Source organism: Apus apus, chromosome 10 (genome assembly GCF_020740795.1).
Source record: "Apus apus isolate bApuApu2 chromosome 10, bApuApu2.pri.cur, whole genome shotgun sequence".
Classification (NCBI taxonomy): Eukaryota; Metazoa; Chordata; class Aves; order Apodiformes; family Apodidae; genus Apus; species Apus apus.
In genome coordinates this window covers 11,214,097-11,241,955 of record NC_067291.1, presented here as the reverse complement: position 1 = coordinate 11,241,955, position 27,859 = coordinate 11,214,097, and the positions used below count along the sequence as shown (strand labels likewise).

At 39.2% G+C, this 27,859-nt stretch overlaps 1 protein-coding gene across 5 annotated transcripts; it reads left to right on the top strand.

Moving 5' to 3' along the window:
* The first annotated feature begins 142 nt into the window (after positions 1 to 142).
* On the top strand, positions 143 to 22,432 carry USP8 (ubiquitin specific peptidase 8). 5 transcript variants are annotated; one of them, XM_051628227.1, is made up of 21 exons: positions 143 to 244; positions 1,355 to 1,451; positions 5,857 to 6,027; positions 6,705 to 6,849; positions 7,318 to 7,403; positions 9,967 to 10,111; positions 10,696 to 10,753; positions 11,440 to 11,581; positions 11,858 to 12,020; positions 13,177 to 13,321; positions 13,519 to 13,739; positions 14,801 to 15,397; positions 16,628 to 16,717; positions 17,339 to 17,419; positions 17,832 to 18,094; positions 18,660 to 18,872; positions 19,347 to 19,557; positions 19,893 to 20,129; positions 20,619 to 20,761; positions 21,108 to 21,240; positions 21,475 to 22,432. In XM_051628227.1, the coding sequence occupies exons 2-21, from the start codon at positions 1,399 to 1,401 to the stop codon at positions 21,658 to 21,660; spliced, it is 3,483 nt and encodes a 1,160-aa protein (XP_051484187.1). In that variant the 5' UTR covers positions 143 to 244; positions 1,355 to 1,398; the 3' UTR covers positions 21,661 to 22,432. The 5 variants fall into 5 exon arrangements, with proteins under 5 accessions (XP_051484187.1, XP_051484185.1, XP_051484184.1 ...); XM_051628225.1 differs by having other exon boundaries at positions 11,437 to 11,581; XM_051628224.1 differs by having other exon boundaries at positions 11,422 to 11,581.
* The last annotated feature ends 5,427 nt before the right edge of the window (positions 22,433 to 27,859 follow it).

Sequence of the window (27,859 nt, the reverse complement as noted above, 5' to 3'; positions counted from 1 at the left end):
GCCTGGCAGGGCCCGCAAGACAGGGGCTGGGCGCCAGGCTCCCGCCGCGTCCCCAGCCCGGCCCCGCGCCCCGGATAGGGCCGCGGAGAGTCCCCGCCCCGCGGGGAGCGGAGGCCCGGGAGGGAGGGAGGGACTGCCCAGTTTCCGCCTCAGCAGCCATGGCCGCGTAGCGTCTTCTCGGCAGCAGCGCTCGGACATGGGCCTGCCCGGGGCCGGCAGGCTGAGGCAGCGAGCCCCCGTGCCGGTGAGTACGGCGCCGGGCCCGCCGCGCTGCTCGGGGCGGCGCCGGGGAGCCCAGGCCTGCGGGGCAGGCGGGCTCGCCTCTCGCCCTCCCCCAGCCGTGGGTAGAGGGGGTGGGCGCCCTTGGGGAGAAGCCCCGGGCTCGGCCTCGGCGTGCAGGAGGGCGGCGGCCTTCCAGGGGCTGCGGAGCCGGGCCGGGGAGCCGGGCCGAGCCGGGCTGCGCGCCGGGAGGCTGGGCCTGGCCCGCCGGGCAGCGCTGTGGCCGGCGGTGTGACCTTGGGCAGCCCGCAGTGCCCCCAGCCGCAGCCCGGCCGGGGTGACGCGGGAATCCTCGGGGTCGGGGGAAGCCGGCCCGGAGCCCCGGAGCGGGCGGGGAACGCAGGGAGGGGAGCAGCGCTTCCCGGAGCGCTCCCTCCGGCCGGGGCTGCGGTGTCATGGAGACTCCCACGCCAGCGGCCTGCCCGGCGCGGCGGGGCCCGGGGCCCGCACCCAGGCGCCGCGGGGCTTGTAACCACCCAGCTAGAAACTTGCGGGAGTTTTCAGCCTCTTTGTCACCTCCCCGGCTTCTTGTCACCTCTACTGTTGGCATACACATTGCAGATTGTAATTTATCTAAGTAAGAAGTGAAGCTATTTGTGTTATTACTTAGGCTGAATAACTTTCCAGCTTCCCACATAAAATCCAACTTATTTCTTACACAACTTTGCAATGTCTTCCCTCCCCGTCGGTATCAGTTAAACTGCTGGTTGAGCAAACTCTCGGGATTTTCTCACTGTGCAAGTGGTTCCCAAGCTCAGTGGTGCAGGTGGTTTCAGCAGGTAGCACACAGACAGACCCCAGGGCAATACTGCTCTGGTAACCTGCAGAACAACAACAGTTTGAGTACTTGGAGTGAACATAATGGCCTTGCTATAAGCCCCAGTGGTTAAAATCAGCCTATGCACAGTAAGTTAAAGGACCATGGCCTGTAGTATTAACAGTACCAGAACCTGAAAGAAAGTTAGAGGGCTCACAGAGACAAATACACTGTTTGATTGTATAGTTCAGTCAAATTAAAGTACTTTATCTTTAGATGAATACTGATAATCTTAACAAAACCAACTCTCGTTCACAGAGTACAGATAGTAAAACTTAACTCCAGCAGAACTGAGGAACTTAATGCTCACGAGAAACCTATTTCTCATTTGCTCAAGTCTTGAAAGACAAAAAAAGTAGGTGAATAATGCTTTATTACATACCTGAATTGGTGATGCACAGTACTTAGCATGTCAATTTATTTCAGACTGTGGTAGTTTATACTTCTTGCAATGTAACTGCTTCTATGCATTGTCTTTGCTATGGTCATTCCATTTAAAGCTTACTCACATCCTTAGTGAAACAGGCATGATAATTAGATGTTGAAAAACCTGTTACCAATAGGTATGTTTCCCTGTCAGTGTGAAACTATCCATTCTAAATATTTTAAATGCCCATAAACATCCAAGCATAACTTCCCTTATATTTTTTGAATATTGACCTGGTTTTCAGCACTAAGTAGGAAAAAGGAGCCAGAGATAATACCTGTGAGATAATAAAGGAGCCTTAGATAATCCACTGGGGGCAGAACAGATCCATGATTTTGAGTCTGATCTTAATTTTTAAGAAAAAAGTTGGCAAACCTGAAATAGGTAATTTCCTCACAGGGTTGACTAATAGATTTCACTATTATGGCTTCTTTGGTCTCCTGTATTTGTGGTTTTATGATCCAGTTCTCTTTTCTTGCTGGGAAAGATCTCTCTGTTCCTTAGAGAGTCGTGAAAGTTCCATATATATATATATATAAGGAATGCTTGGCAAAAGTGAGTGTGATCTAGTCAATACAGCATGGAGCAGCAAGAGTTTATCCTGATAAAATGGATGCTATTCTGATAAGAAAGAACAGTTCTTTGCAGCTCCTCTAGTGGAAACAAATACAGGCCTCATAAGGAATCCACAGTAGCTGCTCTATCTCCAGGCATTTCACCACCGTACGTTAAGGACTCGTGAGTATCTTAATTTATGCAACTTATTTTGCTAGAGGAACCAGAGACCAGGTCAGTTAGGAATCTAACTGGCTATATTAATATATGAAGGACCTGATTTGGATTCTGAAATCAGTGTCTTCCCAAAGCCTACTCAGAGAAGGCAAAAACCCCACATTCGAGTATATAGGAAAATCTAGTCACAAGCACATCTTCAAATTTAGTAGAAGCTTAAGCACTTTTAAGGATTCTTGACCAGTCAACTAGTGTTCAGCCTGTAGGTTACAGTTAATGAATTTTTGCTCCATAAAACTGAAAACACTATAGTTCCATAAAGTTCTGTATAGAAAAATCAGAAACTGCAATTGAAATATCATACTACCTTATGATATATGCTGTAATTCTGTTGAATAGGCTTTTGAGAATTTGATATTTAATGACTTTTTTAATGTTACTCCTAATTCATCCTTACTCATTTTACTGCAGAATATTGTATGAGTTATGATGGTGTGAGAGGTCAGAGAGTAATACCCTATTAATCAGATACCGTGGTTAGTAGCTCATGTTTTGAAAAAAAGTATAGAAATTTCTTCAGATCAGGGAGTAACAGTTCAGTATTGAACTTGTCTGGCAATTTAAAGACCTGCAGTTAAAACTTACTGACCACAGCAGAAAAACATGAAAAGCCAATTTTTGTTCTGGGCCAAAACTCAGATTTGGCTTCTATCCACTAGTTCTACGTTTGCATAGGTGGCATTCTGGAAGAACTGCTTGTATCAAGGTGTGTCAGCAGTACTTGAGAATTCACTAGCATCTTGCCTGCCGTTACATGGTTCATCTTCCACTTAATTTTTTTTCCTCCTGTGCTCACAGACACAGTAACACTATATTGATATATTTTTGAGACAACATATTTGGTAACATTATTCTGTCAGAACACAATCAAATGCTGCCGCTTAAGATTAAGAAAATGCTGGTTACATAACAGAGCAAACATTGAAGATATATTTGGAAAGGACTTAGCTTCAAAGAAAAAGTCTATTTACAGTTCCAAGGGGAAGAAGAAAAGCCACGTAAAGACATGCTCTGAAAGTAGGATTAGACAAGCAATGCTAAGATCTTAGAGTGAAGCCTTTCTTAGTAATTCTGTGAGGTTGTAAAAAGTAGGTCTTTGTTTTAGGCAAAAAAACCTTTTACATTTGAAAGGTTCTTTACTTTGGGGCAGGGGGTGTGTCTGTGTGGCAGTTCTTCAAATTCATTTTCTGCCGTGTTTTCAACACCTAAATACCTCCCTGAAGATTTAAGAGATCTTATATAGGTAAGACAATGTTATAAGAGAACACCCTAGGATATATTATTAATTTTATGTATTAAGAGTAGTATTTGAGAACTTTACTATTTACCCCCTAGAATTATCTGTACATCAGTGTCCTAAGGAAGAATCTTTGATGTTTATCAACTTCAGAAAGTTGCTATGTAATTGGAAAATTAACAAGTACAGCATCTGTGTTTAAGCAGTAAGATATCTGTGTGGATATTGTCTAGTCTGACCTTGGCATGCCAAACCTTAAACCAAAGAATCATCATTAAACACATCTTCCCTTATTTTTGCATTTATTTCCAACATTAACTTATCAAAGGTTTGGGTTAACTCAGTATTTTTAGCTGATAACCAGTTCCTAGACCAAAACCAGTCAACCTAGTGATACTGCATGCAGTGATACTTCAAATAATAACAGCTATGTGCCTTGGGAAGGGATCACATTCCCGTCTCAGCTTCTCCTTCTTGGCTGCACAAGCTGCATAGCCTTTCTGCCTCTTCAGCATGCTGAATTGGCTCAATAAGAAGTTGGACAAGTACCAGAGCAGCATAAGAGGGAGGGAAATCAAGACCACCTCCTTTGGTAGCAGTTACCTGCAGATTGATTCGTTTGGGTGAATCTTCACTCTTAGGTCACTAGCTGACCGTTTTTTGGTCACTCTTGTTGTGCTGATCATCACATTGAGGGTGGAAGTGAAATGTCCTGCCTTCATCTTGTCAAAGGCCACTTGGATTTTCACTACTAGGAAATTTATTTGTTGGGATCGTGTAAGCATCTTTCTTCTAACCAATTCCCTTAATTTCTTCCTTCAGTATTGCTAGCATCTTAACATCTCACCACTTGAGAAGGAGCTCAGTTCCTCCCCCTCCATCCCTAAGGGTCAAAATAGCTTACTGTGTATTAGATTCAAAGATTTTTAGATAGACTATATCACACTTAATGGACTGCTCTGTGCAGAATGTTAGATGAGATCACAGAATCACAGAATGTTGGTTGGAAGGGACCTCTGAGATCATTGAGTCCAACCCCCCTGCCAGAGCAGGGCCAAAAAAACCCAACAAACACAACTAGGGCAGATCACTCAGGCATCCAGACAGGTCTTGAAAATCTCCAGAGGAGACTCCACATCCTCTCTGGGCAGTCTGTTCCAGTGCTCTGTAACCCTCACAGTAAGGAAGTTCTTCCTCATGTTTAGGTGGAACTTCCTGTGCTTGAGTTTGAATCCATTGCTCCTCGTCCTGTCACAGGGCACAAGTGAATTTAAAGGTGATGTAATAGTCCCTTCTGGCCAAACTCTGCTTCACTATATCATGACTACCTGGAGAGCACTTCCAAATGAAAGCAGAATGACAACGATACCTAAGAGTTTAAGACCAAGAGTATGTCCGAGAAGTTTCAAGTCAACTTTAACAGTAGCAACCTTCCTCTTCTCTGCTTGTTTCTTAGCAAGATATTAGAAGTCTTATTTCCATGGGTGTGTTTTGTATTTGCAGGGGTTTGTGCAAAGGTAGTAATAAAATAATTATCCATTACGAATTTCAGAATACAGAGAAGTCAGCTAATTTTTCATAATAGTTATAGTTGAACACATTTTCTGGATGTGATTATTTGAACATTCCTAAGTCAGCATTTCTTCTCTTACTATTTTCTTATTCTTCTATTAGCAACATATTACTAACATTCTTGATAAATTACCTAGAGTGGTTTCAAATAATTCTGTAACTTTGGGACAATTAATTTATACTGTTAACTGTTCAGCCACTCTGTTTGCTTCAGTAGTACTTAGAACTGATAAAAGAGGAGCCCTGTGGATGACTAACACTTAAGTGGCTTCAGTTTAAGCAGCTACATCATTACTCTTAACTTCTGGCAAAGAAGTCTTCTCTGGCTTCTGGAAGTTTTTCCTTTTCTGCTTCTATTACAAGTAATTGCCCAGAATAAATAACAGATTTTTTTTTTGTTTTGCCTTAAATAGATGTATCTTTCTAAGTAAGTAATTCTGTTTTAATAGTAGTAATATAGATTAACATAAAATACATAGGTGTATTGGTGAGTACTGATGCTGTAGCATTATAACAGCATTTTGCCAGATTGTAGCCAACCAGATCAAGTACTAGAGCTCTAATTCATTACCTACCATTACATTTATAATCTTTCATCATAGCCTAATCTTCAGCTGCAGAAGTTCCAGTTTGTTTTATACTGGTGCTAATTCAGATAAAGTTAGATTAACAACTACAGCTGTATTAAAAGTCACTGGAATGTAACTGGGTTCTCCCTACCTTTCCCCCCAGAAAAATATTGATAGAGACTTCCAAGAAGCTGTACCATCCTAAAAGGGACAAAAGTAACAACATTAACATGCCTGCTGTGGCATCTGTACCTAAGGAGCTCTATCTCTCTACTTCATTGAAAGATCTCAACCAGAAGGTAGACATAAAACCTGATAAGACAAGTGCAAAGAGGTAAATGTGTTTTAATTGATGTAATATTAGAAGTATTAGTGTTAACTCTCTTGAGCAGGTTCCAGAACAACTACATTGTGGATCTAAATTTCCTCAAATATTTGTTAGATATAAAATCTTTGAGAGTGTTACGTATAGATCTTTCAACTATTATATCAGATACATCTACTGCCTACAGAAGTTGATCTCACATACTGCCAAAACCTGACTTAGAGCATGATGCCCATGAAAATGTGTAGTTTGAGAAAAGGCTACATACATACAAATTCTTAAAAATTCTAAAAGTTCTAGCGAATGTGTGAATAGAAAATATTTTGCCTCTGCAATTTTTAGAAAGTCATCCATTTAATTTTGTCTAACTATGAATTAGTTTTTCCTCAAAAAATGTTACTTTTAGAAGGGAGAAGTTTCTTGCCAAGTACTTTTTTTCCGTATCTTAGTATGCTATTTAATTTTGGAAGATTTTAAATAAGACTAGTAGACAAACAAGGAAAGAGAAACAATATTTGGAGGGGCATTTTTGTAATTATTATTTCATTAAAGCCTTATATTAAGATGGTAAAATTAAACACTTAATATAGAGGCAGAGGCAGTGAACACCTAAAATAGCATCTTGTAACAAAAAAGTGTTTGGGGGAAAGTCAACAGTCATGTGCTTTACTCTTCTTTAATTTCAGTTATGTGCAGAGTGCCCTTAAGATTTTCAAGGCAGCAGAGGAAAGCAGATTGGACCGAGATGAAGAAAAAGCTTACATCCTCTATATGAAATATGTGACTGTTTATAAATTTTTAATGAAGAGACCTGATTTTAAGCAGCAACAGGTATAAAAGCTTTCTGACTGGCTTCTGCGCTTGTAGGAATATTAGAAGTGCAGAGAATTACACTAATGCACATTCAGAGTTTTACACTGGTATTAAATAAACTCACTTGTGATGATATTTTTTCCTCCTATTTTTGACAATTTTGTTGTTAATTGCTTTTACAGTTTGCTCTTCATATACATAAGGTATAAAAAGTATCAGATCTGTGAATGCTTTTTCAGGGAAAGGTATTGCTGTCACCTTTTCCCATTCAAACTTTTTAAAAACTTGCCTAGCCCTCATTTATTAGGGCTATAGAATAATTTTACTTACAAACTCATGTTTGAGAGGAAAATAGTTTGATTCAAAATAGTTCCTTTTGTTGGCACATAATACCAACTGTCTCTACATTAGCACCTTTTTAGATGCATTAATATAGGCATTATTAAGCTGTACTATTAATATGTGGGGTGATGCTTGTAATTTTAGGATTATTTTCATTCCATTCTTGGACCTACAAATTTTAAAAAAGCTGTTGAAGAAGCTGAAAGACTCTCAGACAGCCTTAAACTCAGGTACGTGAATACAGTTAATAGATAACATAGTTTGTTATACCTGAAGCCTATACATGTGCAATTTCAGGTTTTCTTGCTATTTAGTAGTAAAGAATTACACTGGAGTAGACCTTAGATACTCAAAACTCAAGAGACTTAATTATTTATCCACAGAAGCCTGTACTTAGAGATCATTTTCGTAATCACATACACCAGTAACCTGCCACTGTATACAGTGTGTCTTAATTCTTGATAACTATGATTTGTTGATATTGTCTCTTGTTCTTGTTTAATGACTAAAAAACCACAAGATATAAACTATATTAAGAGCTATTTCCTCCTTTTTTATCATAAAGCCTTCTGAAACCAAATATCCAAATAAATGTTCCTAATATTTATATATGTTAAAAAGTCCTCCTAGTGTGGATTTAGTTTACACTAACAAAACACACTTGATTCTTTAGCTAGCTGCTACACCTTTTCTGTACTTTGGCCACACGCAGGCACGTATATGGAAATACAGTTTTGCCAGAATGTAACTGAGCTAATGCTAATGGGCTTTTGGGTACCTCACGCACAGCTGTCCAGTTGTGTCTTTGTGCCCTAAGCCACAAAGTTGTGTTGTTAAGTTGTTCTAAGGTAGAACGTGTCTGTAGGTGATGCTTAGGGCAGTATGTCTTGTGTCCAGCCTTACCTGCTCCCCATATCCTTAGCAATTATATTTCCCTCCTTTTTATCTTTTAACTGCCTCCCTTCAGCGAGGCATATTTCCCTTCCCACGCACCTCCCTTCAAGTGTTATTGTGAAATCTTACTCTGTGCCCTTCAAAGTGCTAAATCCAGAAAGTTAGTTTAGGTCAACAAAGAAATAGGAGTGTACTTATACATATATGAAAAGAGACTTTCATGGTACTATCCATGAAATAATCTTATTTTATTTAAGAGTCTTAAAATTCAACAGAGCTAGAAATTCACTGTAGGAGTAAATACTGATAGAGTTATAGAGAATCAAAATTATTTAGATATTGTTTAGTAACTTGTGGCTTTTTATGAAAGGAACTGAGTTTTGAAAGTTGACAAAATTAGTAACTTCCAAGTATTCTGTGCAAATTGTATATATATTTAAAGTCAATACAAATGAAACATGACTCCTGTGTAACTACAAAAGTGGTTTCAGGAAAATTATTTGTATACTTTCTTCTCCAGGCAATAGGCCAGCAAATAGTTTAAATGTTAATTGTTAACTAAAAGTGGAGCTGCTGAAACATGATTTGTATAGGAGTGGGAATACCTACATGAATGACCTGCTGTGTGCTTCGAAGCAGTACCAGTGGGTAGATGGGAAATTGATGGGCTAATATTCCATATTGATGGAATTAAATTGAAATCTGAAGCATGCTTCAGTGTCATTAACTCCAAATGAGAGCAAAACTCTCTGTTCTAACTTACAGTGTCATTGCCAAATCAAGAAGCCTGTATGAAAAAACTTACAGACTTGAAGCCTCCTTCCTATTAGTGGCCAATTAATAGAGTAGACTTTGAGGAATAATTTGATTTAATGATCAAGTTGATTAGTGCAGTACTCAATATTAAATACAGCTGCCTTGTTTTTGTCATTTAATCCTGATTAGGCAACATCTGATTAAAATTAACAATTACTAGTGCAGTTCAGTGTTCACATTTTACTGCTTGCTTCAGTCATCAAAGTTGTTAGTTCAAAAACATTTTTTCTTGGTGATCCGTAGATCACCAGCAACCCTTAACCTTGTTACGTTTAATGTAGCAGAATGCTGTTTAACAGTGATGTGACTATACAAACCTGCAGTTGGTAATCTAAAAGCTGTAGTTTGAAGGTTGCTGATTTACAATATTATGATTGTCCTTAATTTTAAAGTCTAAGGCTTTATGGAAAGGACAGCTGTACCCAAGAACTAGGTCCACCAAAGCACTCCAGTACACACAATTCTTGCATCAACTTCCCTGTAGCTGCAGGGTTTGAAACAAACAGCAGGGACACATGTGAGGACATAACAGCAGTATCAAGTCAGATTACACCCTGCAGGTGACTGCTACCATATAAGTTGTTCTGATCCAGTTTCTCAGTTCAAGAAAATATAGACAACTGAATGAACTTACTCCTGACTGGTCTTGGTAGCTGTGTTGCAAAACCAGATACAATACCTGGGAAAATTAATGTTACATTTACCTGTAAGTTTACATGTTAAGTCACCAATACTTATTTATCTACAAAATTAAATACCTATTACATTTAGTGACACTATAGCTAAGCATGACCTCAGATTTAGAGAACAAAATTAGTTAATCTTAAGAGCAGTAGCTATGAAGTAGGACCCAAACCAGGATTTAAGAATAAGAAAACCACCCCACGTGTGGAATAAACAATATCGTGCAGTCATGGAGGAGAATGTGGTTTGTTAGAAATACAAAAATTGACAATACTTTTAACTTTCTTTTTAAACTTTAAATACTCCCCCACCAAGACTTGATGATTCTGATGTTAACTATTGAAAGCTAGCCAGTAACAGAAGGTTGAAAAAGGTGCTTTTTTTTTTTCTTCCCAATAGATATGAGGAAGCTGAAGTACGGAAAAAACTTGAAGAGAGGGACAGACAAGAGCTGCAGAAAAAGCAAGAACCAAAAGATGATGGAAAAAGTTCAGCCAAAAACTCCTCAGAAGGTGCTGTGGATTCCATAGGAGAAAGCCAAAAGGTAACTCAAGGTGTTTAAAGACTCTATAATTCATTCTAAATGAATCTAGTGTTTGGTCTCTACTAGTAGCTATTTCCAGTTCAGAATCATGTTTTTTTAAAATAAGCTTACACGCCCATAACTCTTCTTTGAAAGATGTTGAGTCCTACCAACCTCCAAGTCTTGCATAAGATAGACTGGGTTTTTTGTAAAGTCAAATTCTATTTTACATTAGAACTAGCTAGTGCAAGAGCCTCAAGGTAATAAGCTGATGTTACAGATAACATCTCCTCCTTAGGAAAGAGCTGACTTTTCAGCAACAGTGGAAAGAAACTAATTTCTCAGCAAATGCTTTATGAATTTCTTCTACCAGAGGTTCTGTCCTAGGCTGTATTGCCTTCTTAACTGTAGGTAGGGCAGCAACCTTGGTATCTTTTTAGTACATTCATCAACACATCTTTAAAAGAAGTTTCCTTATTGTAGGTTTCTTCCTGTGGCTTCTAGTCTGACCTGTTTCCTTCAAGCTCTGTGAGAGTCAGTGTCTGTTGGCCACCTTGTTTCCAAGTATTAGATCTTCAACTTTTTTTCCCCCCCTTCCAACACAGATTAATGGCGAGAGGAAGCATTCACTGGAAAGAAAGGATCAGTCTGACAGTCTGAGTGGTAAGACATGCAATGTTCACATAGATGTGAAAAAGGTCTCCATATACCTACACACCTGTCACTTAAGCAGTTGCAGTTTGTAAGGAGTTATTTCACATTCAGAGCATTTTGATGGAATTCTAGTATCCTGCATTTCAGTAACAGTGACTTAGTAATTGTTTAAGTTCTGTTTGGCAGCCTTCATTGCTGAACTAGCCCTAGAGTGGTCAAAGTATAAAGAAAAATGTCTCCTTGACTGATAAGAAAAAAATCTAGACAAGACTGAAATGTGTCATTTAAATAAGAATTTTTTCTTACCCCCTCCCAACCTTCTTGGTTTTGTTCCTGTAATAAATATATGAAAGTGTTCTCTACAGTTCTTAACTGAAGAGGAATATCTGCAGCATGTAATTTACAAATGCTTTCCTGCATAGCTTGATTTAGATGAGACCACAAAAAGATAAAACTAGTTTATCACAGCAGTGTTCAGTATTGTCTAATGGAGCAGATCAGGTGCGAATTAGCACAGTGGTGGGAACAAAAGGGCCAATGTGTTTATTCTCTAGTTTCTCACCTCCATGACTCTGTGGGACTTTTTTGTTGTGTTTCATCTGTTCAGAGTCTTGATTGTCCAGTCAGATGTGGTCATAGCTATCTGCATTTATGATGTAGCTTTTTGCATAAAATAGCTTCTGTATTTCAAGGAGCAGTCACACCTGAAAAACTGTTTGCAATGATGTCAGACAAAAATATCGAATTGATCATAATGGATGCTCGAAGACTGAAGGATTACCAGGAATCCTGTATTCCAAGATCTGTCAGTGTCCCAGAGGAAGCTATCAGTCCTGGGTATGAAATAATGTGAAATGATAGTGAAATATTTAATTTTATACACCTATAAATTGACTAAAAATTATTATATGCTTTTAAATCTTGTACACTTTGTTTTGGAGTCACGGGTACATACCAGGGGTTAGATGTACCTGGACAACTACGTTCTTGCATGTACTGACTTCAAGCTAGAGCATTTTCTTTTTCTAAGCACATAAGCATATATGGTTTATATATTGATGGACAAAATGTTACTTGTATATTTGTTTTTAAATGCATGTTAATATATTTTAGAGTTACTGCTAATTGGATTGAAGCTAGACTCCCAGAAGATTCTAAAGATCCATGGAAGAGGAGAGGACACTTTGATTATGTTATACTGCTAGACTGGTTTAGTTCTGCTGAAGACTTGAGGCTAGGAACAACTCTTCAGAGCCTGAAGGATGCACTTTTTAAGGTTGGCAAGTTTTGCATTTTCTATTAATTCATCACAATAAATAAAAATTCTTAAAGCACCTATAACTACATAGTATACAGAAGACTTGATGACACTTTGGCAAACATCTTGATTCAGAGACTCCTCATTTTGATAACAGAAGCATAGTCTAAAGTTTCACATTCCCACAGTTGTGGTCTAGTTGAGGACAGTGTAATTTATTAAATAGGTAAATAGAATTATTCAAGTCCCCTCCTCAACAACTAGCTCATAAATTTAGAGTTCTTGGCTGACAGCGCTATTTGGCAAAGTACTTAGTACTGTTTGGCAGAAACGTTGTCACCCTCTTTCCTGTATTAGCAACTTAATTCCTCATTCATGGGAACTGGCTGGCCACCTGCATATGCAGGCTGAAGAAGGCTGGCTTCTTTGCAGTCCTATCAGCCAGGCACTTTTTAGAACAGAGGAGTTTTGGTGAAGGAGATCTCAGAAATATTTTGAGCAGGGTTAATTTTTGTGCATTACTGAAAATAACTTTTAGAGAAACATGAATTTAAATTTGAGCATCATCAGCTCAAGGAGTGTATAGACTCAATATTAAGCAGATGCTCAACAACTTTAGGTCAGAACTCTGGCTACAGCTGTGTTGTCACTACTCTATATAGGTGGCTTTTGTGAAGGACTGCACAGAATATTCTGTTACAGAATATTCTCTGAAGCTCTGTGCCTTGTGTTCCAATACCAAGAACCTCAGGAGGAGGCCAGTCTGGAGCCTGAACTCTCAGGGGTTTTTCAGAAAGTTAACATTATGCTTTCTAAAGTCAGTGCCCCTAATTACTCAGCAAACTCATCAGATAAGAAACTGAAGCAAATGCTGTAATAAAAATAATTTTCTTCATGGAGGATTGTTACCTGAAGCAGTAGTAAGTGGTTCCTTCTGTACTGGACATAGTCAGACTCTGTTGTAGGAACCTGTGTTGTTGGGCATTCTCCAAACACAAAGAGGACCCCAGCTCCCCAAAGGGTTTTTGCATCCTGTTTAATTCTTATTTTAAAATCTCAAAAGTAACCTGTCTCTTAATGTAATTACTAGACACACAAATTTCGACAACACTTTTACAATGTAAAAAGTTTTATTTTCTACTTTTAAATAATTTAAAACATTTTCTTCTTATAGTGGGAAAGCAAAACTATACTGAAGAATGAACCTTTAGTTCTAGAAGGAGGTTATGAAAACTGGCTCCTTTGTTTTCCCCAGTACACAACAAATGCTAAAGTAATTCCACCCCAGCACAGCAGAAGTGAAGCAGTGACTGTTTCTTGTAAGTATAAAGGATGACCTCCCTTTCCCCCCCCCAAAGTGTTTAATGTTATTGGATAAATCTTTAATTCATGCAAATTTGTTTGGGATAGCCTTGTTCTGCCTAAATCCAAGTTTTGGGGTGGAACATGGGAGTTAATTTGCTTTTGTGTGTTTTTATGAGCTCTCTAATGCTTCCTCCTCTCCCCCCTTCTAAAGTGGATTTTACGTATCCGTCCCTGGAAGAGCCAACTCCTGTTCCACCTGCTGTTGCTATAAAGCCATCTACAATGGAAGTGATTGAAAATGAAAAAATGGGAGATAACCTGGAAGAGAGACTAAAATCACTTAACAGACCAAACATACAGGACACTGCTATTCCAAAATCTGACAGTTCACTTGTAGTTAATCCAGTATCAATTACAAGAAGTATTCCCGAGGTAAGCCGTGCTTCTCTTCATTTTAGAGCTAGTATATAGTTAATCTGCTAGAGACCCATCACACACAGAAGCCTAAATCCACAAAGAAACATACTCAGTATTTAAGCCTTGTATGTAAATACAGAGACTACTGGTGGTCTGTAATGCCATAGGAACTAATCTACAGAACTTTATAAAACTGAAAATACTTAATATAATTGCAGAGATATCTTGAAATGAGCACCTGAGAAACTGAAGGTCAGCAGTTGATAATTAATTCAGTAAGTCTGTAAGCCAACTTTTCTACTCAAAACATACCTATGATGTAGCACAGGGAGGATACTTAGGCTATAGCTTACCTTGGCAATTCCAGAAGTCTGCTTTCCAGGGACTGTCTTTTCCTTCAAATAACATGTCGGGTTTTTGTCACTGTTGGCCCAGTAGTGAAAATATAGGGATTCATTTCTTCCTTTGAGGGGGATAAAATTTTAAGAACACCTTTATAGACTAATTGCATCAAAATAAACATTTTCTATAGGAGATAAGGCTAAAGTCAAATTCTTCATTTTCTCCCTTCTAGATACTGCCTTTAGTACAGATTGCAGCTGAAGGGCCTTAAATCTTATTTCTTCCAAACTTCTACTTCAGCATAAAAAACTACTTGCTCTCCTAGGTTTGAACACAAGCCTTTCTTAAATACCTCTCCCCATCAAGCAGATCTGCCTTAATCACATGCTCTGTCACATGATTGAAAGAGCCAAGCCTGAATTAGGCTGCCTGGTTGCCCTGAAACGTTCACCTTTGAAAGCTTGAAAATAAGGAGTTGTAATCAGTGCTTAATGCTGTCCTTATGGTTCTGTAGGGCTTGTTGATTCTTATCTCACATATGGAAGTTAAGTGGATACCTAATTTTACTAACAAGCAATTTGAATTGCCAGATTTAATGAATTTGAAAGTTCACTGTCTCTCTACCAGAAGTCAATTTTACGTCCTCTTTATTCTCTTGTAACTCTCACTTGGAAGCAGCTTAGCTAACAGAGCACTGGTAGCTGCAGTGAATTGTTCTACACTTTGTGTTGCAGGTTGATCGTACTAAAAAACCTTCACTAAAAATCCCTGATGATAAAAGACCAAAACCTGAAAGTACAGTCAGTGAGAGCCAGTCTCTTGAGAATGGGCAAATAATTCCAGATCGGTCCACAAAGCCACTGCGTGATGCAAAGAGCTTTCTAACAGAGGAAGAAAAAAGTCAGGTACATGCAGAAACTGCTGCTCTGTTAGAGAAAAACAGACGGGAAAAAGAACTTCGGGAGAAGCAACAAGAGGAACAGAGAGAGAGACTAAAGCGAGAAAAAGAGGAACAAGAACAAAAAGCAAAAGAAGAACAGAAAGAAAAGGAACAAAAAGAAAAGCTACAGCAATCCAAAGAGGACAGAGAACAGAAGGAGAGGAATGAGCAAATTAAAAGAGAACAGGAGGAAAAAGAACAAGAAAGAGCACGTAAAGAAGCAATGGAAGCAAAAAAGCAAAATAAAAATGAAGTAGAAAGCATTGGTGCAAAAAGGATTGAGATGGACAAAATGTCTGTGGAAGAAAGAGAGAAAGGAACCCGAACACCAGAAACACAGAGACGTGCACTGGGTGATACATCTCAGACCTTTGTGACTGTTCCAGGCAAGGTTAGTTAAAAAGAGAAAATCAGCACCAAATATAGAGTCATTATTCAGGATTATTTATCGGTCTGTACTCTAGTACCAATCTAGAAATTTTAAATACATAATTGGATTTTTATTTAGGCCATTTTTACATAAATGTAGAGGAGAAAGTTAAAACCAAGGCACATATTTATTTATTTATTTTTGCAAGACAGCCTCAATTCTTAAAGAAGTAATATTTCTTAAAGAAGTTGGCTGAAGTCACAGAATTTTTTGAGTTGGAAGGAACCTTAAAGATTGTCGAGTTCCAACTCCCCTGCACAGGCAGGGACACCTCCCACTAGAACAGGCTGCTCAGAGCCCCATCCAGCCTGGCCTTGAACACCTCCAGGGATGGAGTCCCCACAACATCTCTGGGCAGCCTGTTCCAGTGTCTCACCACCTTTACACTGAAGAATTTATGTCTGATCTCTAACCTAAATCTCTCTTCTTTCAGCTTAAAACCATTACCCCTTGTCCTCTCACTGCAAGCCCCTGTAAAAAGACCCTCCCCAGCTTTCCTGTAGGCCCCCTTCAGGTACTGGAAGGCCACTATGAGGTCCCCCTGGAGCCTTCTCTTCTTCAGACTGAACAACCCCAACTCCCTCAGGCTGTCCTCATAAGAGAGGTGCTCCAGCTCTCAGATCATTTCCATGGCCCTTCTCTGGACATGTTCCAACAGGTCCACATTTTTCTTGTGCTGGGGGCACCAGAGTTGGACGTAGTGTTCTAGGTGTGTTGCACCGTTGTCACGCACGCCAGGGACAGAATTATATTCTTGTAACAAACTCTTTGGTGCCCCCAGCTGCACAAACGATGATAGAACAGATCACAGTTCCTTCTTTGCTTTGTCACAGTGAGAAGTGAAAGGGGAAAAAGTCTTTCATTAAGAACAAATTGTAAAACCCACAGCTTTAGTGGGGGAGAGTAGTGTAGGTGGAATTTTTGCACTTCATTTCTAAGATCTTAAAACTACATAACAGACTGTCTTATGTAATACAGCATTCAGCTACAAAGGCTGTAATTGCCTGTACAATAGACTGGGATGAGTAAACATGATGTGTAGATACCTGTTCTAACCACTTCTTTGTGGCATGTGCATTAACATCCAAAAAAAGAAAATGTAACTCTGCTCTTTTCCTCTTTTGCTTTATCAGCATTCTTTACTGCCATTGCAGATGAAAATTGAAAGCCTTCTCTCAAAATCTTTTACAGTACACTGGGGTTAAAGGACAACCAGACAGTGGAGCTCAAAAGCCAGGACCCCTTAGAGAGGATTCTGAACAAGATTCTGAAAGACTTAAAGTAAATACAATGTGTTGTATGTAGCCAAAACCAATCAAGCACAGATGCTTTATGATTATTATATTGCGTTAAATTCCACCTCATTTCAATTTTTAAAGTCATCATCTTAGAAAAGACTATGCCATGCTTACAGCTGTTTGCTTTTTTTTTTCATTTGTTGTCATAGTCATCTGAAAAAATACTTGAGTCTTTCACTAGAAATCTTCATCTGTTTCTGATGGCATTAACAAGCCTCCCACACTTGTTCATCTCATGCATACTCCTTTGCATACTGCTTTGCAAGGGAGAAAAGGTCATTGTGTGTGTTTAACAGAAGCAGATATTCTTAATAAAATTGCTTCTTTAGGGAAGAAATCGGGTGTTCAGACTTTTGTAAGACTGAATTGTCTTTTTTTTTTTCTTTTTCCTGGAGCATGTCAACAAATGTGTTTTGTTTAGATTGAGTGATAGAAAACAGTAGCACTATATTACCCTTACACAAATTGTAGTTCCAGCTATAGTTAAGGATTTCTTATTGAACTATTTTGCATTAAATCATGTAAATGCATAGGTAAAGTCACAGGCAGCTTGCTGCTCTGCATAAGGAACTGTACATACCTGACATTTCCATGTATTTATTAGTCTCAGCGGGAGCCACTAATAAGAGCCCGAAGTGAAGAAATGGGAAGGATAATACCAGGACTGCCTGCAGGTTGGGCAAAGGTAATTTTCTATTCTGATGTGAAAATTAAGTTCCCTTGTGCAGTTTTGTAATGCACTTCAGTTGTGTCTTATTCCTAAGTTAGATAATTTTATTTACCATAATATTAGTAATTTCATTTCCCTCACTTCAACTTCCAGACAGTTATTTTCTGAATTTTAACGTAATTTGTATGAAACCAGGAGAACTCACCTGTTTCTGGTACTAAGCAGTTGCTGCTTAATATGCATTTTTGTGAAAGTGGTGCTTTCCAGTAAGTTTAATCCATTAAGTATTGAGGCCAGTCATGACTGTTAACATCTCAATGTTTGAAAAGCACGTGCACTGTCCTTGCAGTAGTTTAAAAATAGGTAAGTAAGTTAATAATGGATTTTTACTTGTTTTTTAAACAATTTCTTTTTTTTCCCCCCTAAGTTTCTGGATCCAATCACTGGAACCTTTCGTTACTATCACTCGCCAACAAACACTGTTCATATGTATCCACCAGAAATGGCTCCTTCATCCACTCCTCCATCAACTCCTCCAACTCATAAACCCAAGCCACAGGTGACTGTTGAACGAGAAAGAGAACACTCCAAACTGAAGCGCTCCTACTCTTCCCCAGATATAACCCAAGCCATTCAGGAGGAAGAGAAGAAGAGAATTCCTGTAACTCCTGCCATCAATCGTGACAATAAGTATGTTCAGTTACACCACAACACATGCAATCTCATAGCATATAGAACTTAATCTTTGTGTTTAACCTACTGAAATTAATATTTTTTAAGCAGGTTTGAACGGATGCAAGACTGATAGACAGTTTTCATTGCCAAAAGTTCAGTGTTCAGTTATCCTTTGAGAATTACTGCAATTGTTATCTATTAACATGAATTTCAGAGGTCACGCAGTAACCGGACGATAGTTGCTTTTCAAGTGGTGCTGTTTTTGTTAGCCTATTAAATGCCAGTCTCCTGACAGCCTGTGAAATGCAGAGTTCTCAGTTTGTAAATTTGGTTAAATCAATAGCTAATTCTTCACATTTGAATTAAAAAAAAAAAAATTAAAATCCACAACCACTGATGGAGCCTATATTCAGTCTCCTTATAGGCCAGTGAACGTGGCTTTCTCACTGTTGCATTGACCCGAGTACCTTAAATGATGGTATTGGGTGACATCTTGTGCCCAGGGTATTTTGGTTCTGTTGGCTTATGTGCACAGCCTTGTCACGTCTGAGACTCCTAAAAAATAATTTCTTCCTTACAGACCAGTTTGTTACACTAAAGCAGAAATTTCAAGACTCTCTGCATCACAAATTCGGAATCTTAATCCTGTGTTTGGGGGATCGGGACCAGCTCTTACAGGACTTCGGAATCTAGGGAACACTTGCTATATGAATTCCATATTACAGTGTCTGTGCAATGCACCTCACCTAGCTGATTATTTTAACAGAAACTTGTATCAAGATGATATTAACAGGTAACAATTTCCTCTTATCCTTTAATTTAGAACTGAAATGTAAAAATCTGCCTTTACAATTGTTGATGCAAAAAAATCACTTACTGGCGTTAAGGGGAGGGTTGGTTCCTTGTCAAAATTTGTGTGGGTGACAAAGCAGATTTTACTGGACAGTCTTAACTTAATTTTGCTTAATGCTTAAATATAAGTGTCCTAGAGTGTCCTAAAACCAAACAGAATATGTAAATAATAGTTTACAAACAAGCTGGCAACACCTGAACCTTCTGTCAGCCCAGTCTTCAATGTGAAACCAAATTACAGTGCCAAAGTAGACTAAAATTTTAACTGTCCCCACAGCCATTTTTTTCTTGGTCTAAAAAAATTACTTTGAAATTGGGATGATGTCTGGAATTAAAAACAATAATATTTGTATTTTAAAATGTTATCAAGTAATTAACTGAATGGCTTTTTTTTTTATGTCTCTTTATGGTTTAGGTCAAATTTCCTGGGGCATAAAGGTGAAGTGGCTGAAGAGTTTGGTGTAATAATGAAAGCTCTATGGACAGGACAGTATAAATATATTAGTCCAAAAGACTTTAAAATTACAATTGGGAAGATTAATGACCAATTTGCAGGATATAGTCAGCAGGATTCCCAAGAACTACTTCTCTTTCTAATGGATGGCTTGCATGAAGACCTAAATAAAGTAAGCAAAACTCTTGTAACAAAATATACATCCGTCATAAGATCAAGAGAAATTAATTTTTAGAAGACCCTCTTACTTCATTAGACAATTATGTTACTGGAACCTTGTATAGAAGAAAAAACCTAGTACTCAGAATTGAAGTACGAATTTATTTTGGAACAGTATAAGGTATGGAAGGAAGTAGCAGAAGAAGCCTAACTAGATAAGAAATGGAAAGCTACACTGAGAAGTTTAAATATTCTTGCAAATCTTGAATAGTATATTTGCCTAGGGATGAGACTTTCTGGGTTTTTATATGTTAACTATGGCTGTGTATTTAAACTTACCTTATCCAGGCTGACAACAGGAAAAGATACAAAGAGGAAAACAATGATCATCTTGATGACTTCCGAGCAGCAGAACTGGCCTGGCACAAACACAAACAGCTGAATGAATCCATCATTGTGGCACTCTTCCAAGGCCAGTTCAAATCCACAGTGCAGTGTCTCACATGTCACAAGAAGTCCCGGACCTTTGAGGCTTTCATGTACCTGTCGTTACCACTCGCATCCACCAGTAAATGCACACTGCAGGTAGGCTGGGAGAAACAGTCCTTCCAGAAAAAACACTTCTCTGTGACCTCAGTGTGATGTTGCTTCTGCTCAGCCTCTTGTCAAGCTCAATATTAGTGGAGAGTCAATATTTCAGCTTAATTTATACTAACCTGAAACGTGAACAGATCTGAGTCGTCATTATTTTTAATTTTGTAAGATTTAAAAAAAACAAAAGTTAATTCCTTAAAACTTTTCAAATACAATCAGGATGGAAATACTGAAGCCACAGTAGCAGAAAAGATGTATAGTATATCTTTTTTAGATCATAGTATAAATAGTTTGTTGTTTTTAAACAAAAAATTGCAGGTAAAGTTTTAGGACTTGACTTCCACATACAGATTTAGCTTTCCTCATCAAAGATGAGGAAACTGCTGCAGGTTAGCAACCAAAATAGGAACCAAACATTTTTACTATATTTTAATAATTAAACACCTGTCCTTCACAATCTCTGTCTGCATTTTGTTTTAGGAATGCCTTAGATTGTTCTCCAAAGAGGAAAAGCTCACTGATAACAATAGATTTTACTGTAGCCATTGCAAAACTCGAAGGGACTCTTTGAAAAAAATAGAAATTTGGAAATTACCACCTGTTCTTCTTGTGCACTTGAAACGGTAAGAGAAACAGTGAAAATTAATTAGGATGAAGTGACCAGGCTTTGCTGGAGACTGATGGTTCCACTGCAACAGCTAACCAGTTTTAATTAGAGAAAGTTTTGGATGTATTTCCAGTTGTAATGTTGCAAGAATTTTATTTTCATCTGATGCCTGTTTTATTAGACTGTAGTTGATGAAGCACTTTTACAAATAATCTTTTCATTTGTGCTGAGAAACACATGTGCAAGCATTAACAGAATTGGGGACCAAATGTTTTAGTCGGGATCATGTCCTTGTTAAAACAAACATGCTCAACATTCTTAAATAGCTTAACAACCTTTAATTATGCCTTTTAATTCTCTAGATTTTCCTATGATGGAAGATGGAAGCAAAAGCTTCAAACTTCTGTAGATTTCCCATTGGAAACTCTTGACCTTTCACAGTATGTTATTGGTCCAAAGAATAACTTGAAGAGATACAATCTGTTTTCAGTATCAGTAAGTAACCACATCACATTTTGAAATTAAGCTGGTCTTTATGCTAAGACTTAGTGTTATGTTGTGTGATTCAACTAGGTTTCCAGGCTGCCTACCAGGTTGCAGAGTAAGTTGTATTCTAAAATAGAATAATTGGTATTTAGTAAAAATCCTCACATTCTAGTTTTATTTCCCTAACCAGGGAAGAAATGGCAGCTTTCCATGCTTTTCATTCTTTTCTTCTTCTGTTTACAGAATCATTATGGTGGGTTGGATGGAGGGCACTATACAGCCTATTGCAAAAATGCCTCAAAACAACGCTGGTTCAAGTTTGATGACCATGAAGTATCTGAGATCTCAGCATCATCTGTGAAATCCTCAGCTGCATATATTCTCTTTTACACTTCTTATGAACAGCGAGCAGTGGACATGGCCACATAAAGTAGTGTGGGTTAAGACAACTGGTTTTCCTTTTATAAGAGCAAAGCAGATATGGGAAGGCATATAAATATGCAAAACTATGACAAAGAGTCACTTGCAGGTGGAGGGATGGTTACAGCAGCTTTTCTGCAGGCAGGCTCTTTTTGGTCAGTACTAGTGCTCAAGAATCAGAAGACTGATGAATAATGCTTGTGGTAATACTGCCATCTGTGAAACCATTTAAAAAGCATACTTGCATTACCATTTATTTAAAAAAACAACTATATTTTTAGTCTGCTCCAAAATTAAATTCTAGCTTAGTCATCTGAAGCCTATTGACAAGTAGTTAAAAATGTCTTAAAATCCCAAGGCATATCTTGACTTCTATTTTTTTTCTTTCACTGTTATGGCCTTTTCACATTTCTAACCTTAAGCTTGATTCTACTGTGAATACTCTAGAATGATGTAAACAGTTAGGAATGTAAGTGTACATATTGATTGCATACTTGCACATCAGAACTATGTATATAATAAAATGTTGTCCTTTTTGTGAGAATCTCTAAAACTCAGAGGATTGCGTTTATTTGCCAGCTCTTAAGTAATTGCAACACTACTTACTAAAAAAGCAGAGCTGTGATTTTTTTTTTGTTAGCTTTTGTCAATATTTGTGCACTTCAGAGTTACTCTAAACAAACAAGATTTTCCTTTTTAATTTTTTAATATAAATTTTCCTGTACACATGCATTAAAAACCTTAATGAAGAAATGATTTAAAATATATCCTGTTAAATGTATGCTTGGGTTTGGTGTTTTTATTCTGAAGTAGTTGTGTAATTGTCAGGATGCTATATAATGACAGTCTGAATCATTCATACAGTTTAAAGACTGTTCACATGAAAAAATACTACTTTGTATAAAACTGATTAGTTTAGAAATTATTTTAGTTGCATCTTGTATATTCCTTTGCTCTGGAGTTGGATTAACTTTCCCTCTCTGATTAGGCTGGCATTTAGAAATCTTAAATCCTACTTTCTGAGCTTTTATCTGTCTACATGTATGTGTCTTCATGATGGAATTAAGACCCTGACTGTTTTTCCACAGGCTAAGCTGCAAATGAATGCACACTGCTAGAGGGACAAAAATTACCAGAATAATGCCTTTTTCCCTCTCTCTTAATGGTCACTTCATCCCCTCCTCTCTTCTGAAACATACATCCTCAGTGGTTTGGTCAGATGCTGTCACCTTTGTATCTTACTGAGTTTCTGAAAGGCATCTCAACATCATGTAATTAATGAACAGAGAAAGGGGAATTTTCAGGGGAGTGCATCTTAGGTGCTCAGCACTAATTTTCTTTTGAGGGATGGATGAGGATTGTCACAGAAAACAACCACTAGACCTTACAGAAATGGGGCAGAGACACATTTCTTAGCAGGCACAGAAGCCGTAACTCTTCTCCCTAGAAATTACCTCCTGATAGACCACGAGAGATGATCAGGCATTGAAATGCTGTAGTTTATTGATGAAACACAGTGTGGCTAATGCTGCCAATGAATCCTAATTGCTGGCCTACTCACTGTTCATTTTCCATGTCTAGCAGATATTTAATAGCTGCAGAGAAGGCCTTGACAGGTGTAGAACAGGAGATAAGCTGTGTTAGTCTGCAGTGGGCAATTCGGAATCTCGGTGATCTGTGCATCATCAAAGCTGTACCAGTTTTGGGTGACTGAGTGCTTGCAGAACGCCGTGTAGTGGCCATCATCCAGAAAACCAGAGTGGTTCTGTAACAACACAGGCTGTTAAAACAGAAGGCTTGCTCCTTCTCCTTACAGGCAAAGCAAGGAGCTGGCAATCTTTGTGTTTCTCTATTTGCAACCTGGTGTGCCCAGGTGGCCAAGAAGGCCGATGGCATCCTGGCCTGTATTAGAAACAGTGTGGCAAGCAGGACCAGGGAGGGGATCATCCCTCTGTACTTGGCATTGGTGAGGCCACACCTCGAATACCGTGTCCAGTTTTGGGCACCTCAATACAGGAGGGACATCAAGGTGCAGGAGTGTATCCAAAGAAGGGCAAAGAAGCTGGTGAAGGGCCTTAGAACAAGTCTTACAAGGAGCAGCTTATGGAGGCAGGGCTATTTAGTCTGAAGAAAAGGAGGCTGAAGGGAGACCTCATTGCCCTCTACAACTACCTGAAAGGAAATTGTAGAGAGGTAGGTGCTGGTCTCTTCTCACAAGTGATAGAACAAGAGGAAATGGCCTCAAGTTGTGCCAGGGGAGGTTTAGACTAGACCTTAGGAAGAGCTTTTTCACTGAAAGGGTTGTCAGACATTGGAACATGCTGCCCAGGGAGGTGGTTGAGTCACCATCCCTGGATGTGTTTAAAAGTCATCTAGATGAGGCACTTGGGGACATGGCTCAGTAGTGGACTTGGTAGAGTGGGGTTAATGGTTGGACTCAATGATCTTAAAGGTCTTTTCCAACCTAAGTGATTCTATGATTCTATAAAAATATCTATATATAAAATACATATGAAAACCTTGTACATTGTTATTGGAACAGAGAAACAGTGCTCTCTCTCACATGCTCTAACTACACTTTCTAAGTGCAAATAAGCACAGGCTTCACCTGCTGCCTTGAGCAGGGCATTGCAAGTAACAGCAGGAAAGGCAAAGCTCACCACTACAGCAGACAGGCTGTACTCTGTGTCCTTGCCAGGAAGTGGGGAACTGTAAGGAGAGAGATCCAGGTTGCTGAGCGGGTAGCTGATGGCAGTGGAGAGTTTCCTTCTGCACTTGCCTTGCCATTCAAACCTGAAACAAAATGTTTAATTCTTTTAAACAACACTCAACTTGTATTGTTGTGGTTGCATGTTCAGCAGGCGTATTTCTATAACTGCCCACTTAGCATTCAGGTACCAAAAGTACTACAAACACCATTTTTTTCCTTTTCTGCAGATGCAAGTGACTGTTGTTCATGTCTCACAAACCCCAGGAAATGGGAATGTCCTACCCCATCCAGACTGTACCTCTTTAGGTGAAAAATAATTATCTGCGGTGCCTTGGTTATGGTGCCCTTTACTGCAGCATCTTGTTTAGTTCCACAGCAGGAACAGTGGATTTGGTTGGTGTGAGTCAGTGTGTCTTGCTTAAAGAAGCATCTCAGACAGTCCTGTCAAAGAAAATAAAAATAATCACGTGATCAAACAGCTCTCCAGCCCTGCAGATCCTAAGCAAGATAAAAGAAGGGTCTGTTGTATTTTGGAGCTCTCTTGCTAACTGAAGCATGACATAACAAGGCTGACATTACAAGAACACTTGGAACCAACAGCAGCCAACATTGGCTTCCTTTTTCCCCCCCAAAAATGAGGAAATACTTTGATGATTGAAAGAAACCCTCACAGTTGCTACTGAACAATCTTAATATCCCTCAATCCCATGGCAATGCAGGAGCATTGCTCCCATGACTTTACCAACCTCTGCAATCCAGAGACCTGTACCGAAACCCCAGCTCCTCACAGGACCAGTTCAAACACTATCCATTAGTGCCCATGAAACCAAAGTAACTGAAAACCTGCATCTTTTCATAAATGTTACTTCAAGCCACCTATTCTCCTGTGAACCAGAAAGCAGCAGGAATTACTGGCAGTTGTACCTGCAGAGAGCACGAGCTCTTGGAAGGGATGGGCAGGGACAGAACTGTGAAGCTCTCAGGTCTGTCGGTGGTGGTCTTGCATTCCAGGCATGTGATATCATAACTGAGTTGTCCCTCAAATAACTGAGTGATAATAGAGGTTTCACTGACACTGCCTCTGCTTGCCTTTACGCCTGTTATGCATCTTGTGCTTGACTAGACAGAAGGAAAAACATAATTAACAAAATGCAGGTAATCAACTGTTTGACTGTTTCAGAAGTGCCTTCACTGGGATTCAGGGGTTGCTGCCCACTGCCTGTGCAGGCTTGTAGTTAGTCTTGTCACAGGACTTGGCTCTAGAATGTTACTACTTGACCTCATGTTTCATGCATCCAGAGTAAGCTAAGTTCCTTTTCCAAGAGAAATGAAACAAAAATAATAATAATATTCTGGATGTTAAATGGGAGGGATTTAATTGCTAGACAAGCTCCGATCCAAAGAAGAAAAAGGCAGAACTAGGGGCATAGCAGATGTGAAGATTCCAGGCAGATGAAAAAGAGGAAGAATGCTAAGGGAGGAAGGAGGGGAGAGGGTGGCGATAACAGAGCTATGGACAGCATTATCATTTAGATGAGGGCTGCAATTTCATGTAGCATTAGACAAGGAGCAAACAAATTATTGTGTATGTGGGTATGAAACAAAGGAAGAAAATGACAATTCTTAGCAGCCACAACATGTGGTTTGGAAGAGGAGGATAGGCAGTTACTACACAGAATGCTAAGTCATGAATTGCAAAGTGAAAACAATTTTGGTCCCCAAAAAACCACAACTGGGCTCTTACCTTCTTGAGAGCCTCATGGAGTTCATTCAGCACACAGATCAGAAACTCCTGTGCATCCTGCTGAGTTCTCTTTCTGAAAGTTCGGTATCGCTTTCCCAGGACTGAAAAAAAATCCTCTGGGGAAATATAGTCAAACTTTCCCAGCCACATATCAGACATCAAAGAGCCAAAGGCCATCGCAGTCTCACCATTCTCCCTTGGAAAAAATAAAAGTTTCAGGTAAAGTATGAAAAGATGGTGGCTCTGCCTTCAAATGGGAGCATAATACATAAAATTAGAAAACACAGGCAGGTGCAGCACAGCTCTAAGAAGCTGCCATTTGGTTTGAGGAACTCTGCAAGTACTAGAAAGCAGTAGGAATTGTCATCAAGACAGCAATGACAGTAACTGGTATTACCATCAAAGTAACTAAAAAAAAGTATAATACTTAAGTTACCCAGCAAGGAAACAACTCAGAGGAAGGGGAAAGAAACCAGCTTGTGGCCCATTTGACCAGAGCTGCCTGGGGAGCTGGCAAGGGGGTTGCTCAGACTCTCTCATGGCAACATGTATCTTTTGGAAGGGAAACAGCAAAATCAACTTACTTGTGTAGGGCTGTTTTGTACTTTCCTGAGATGAAATACTCCACGAGTGGTGGCACATTGCACAAGCACTGCAAAATGGAGTTCATGTAGCACGTGTTGCCCAGGTTCCTCAGGCCAGCAAGCCCTGGGCATTGACTGTCTGTCTCCTCCATCAGTTCCTTGCAGCAGTGCTTCCACCTACCAGGAAAAATCCCCACAATAGCAGGAGTCTAAAATGCTACCATGCTTTTTGTAATGTGGTTTGTTTTTTGTTGTTGGTTTGTTGTTTTGGTTTGGCTTTTTAGTAAGGGGTACTGTCTTGGGGGGAAGTTTCCTGCTGTTTCAGCATCTTTCACATTTCCTTTCATCAAGGTAATACAGTGGTAAAGACTCTCATGCTAAGCTCTTCCCAATATGGTGAGACACATCATTAAAAGGTAATTTTTTTTAAACACCTGTGTTTTTAGAGTTATTCCTAGAATTCTACAGTTTCTCAAAAACTGTAACCAGCTGTAAATAGCTCTCTTAAGCATTTCTTCCTACAGAAGGTGTATTATATCTCATTTCCTCAGCAGTTTATTCTCTAAAACCACAGGATGCCATTTAGATGCTATTACAAACAGGTTGCTCTTTAGATCTTTTCCATAAACTGTTTCTTATTTCACATTAAAAAAATCGGAGTAGGTTTGTTTTCTGGTTGCAGACATCTGTCCTGGACCAAACAATCCCCGTCTCCAGTGAGGCAGAAGAGCAGCCCAACACAGACCCTACACAACCCAGATGTGCTCACTGACGTTGCCTTTCTTGAACTTTTAAAAGCCACTATTTTAGTCTCATGTAGAAGGAGAGAAAATCCTCAAACCTCAACTATCTTTGTAGAAGAAAACCCATTTCTTTCCCTTCAGCACAACACCACGTGCTCAAGTTCCCTTTTCTGGAGGTCTCCCAGGCTGACAGCCATTTTCTATCACCTGATAGCTACAAAACAACTACAAACCCACTTCCTTTCAAATTTCACTGACAGAACACCCAACACTTCCAAACAGCTCTACCTATAGACCAGCCTCCTGAATAAATAGTCAATTCCATGTTTTAGAGCCATCTCCAAGAAACACCAACTTGGAGAAAACATGTTGAAACTGGTGGCTATGGAATCACCTCTTCTACCCAGTTTCATGGCATGACTGCTTG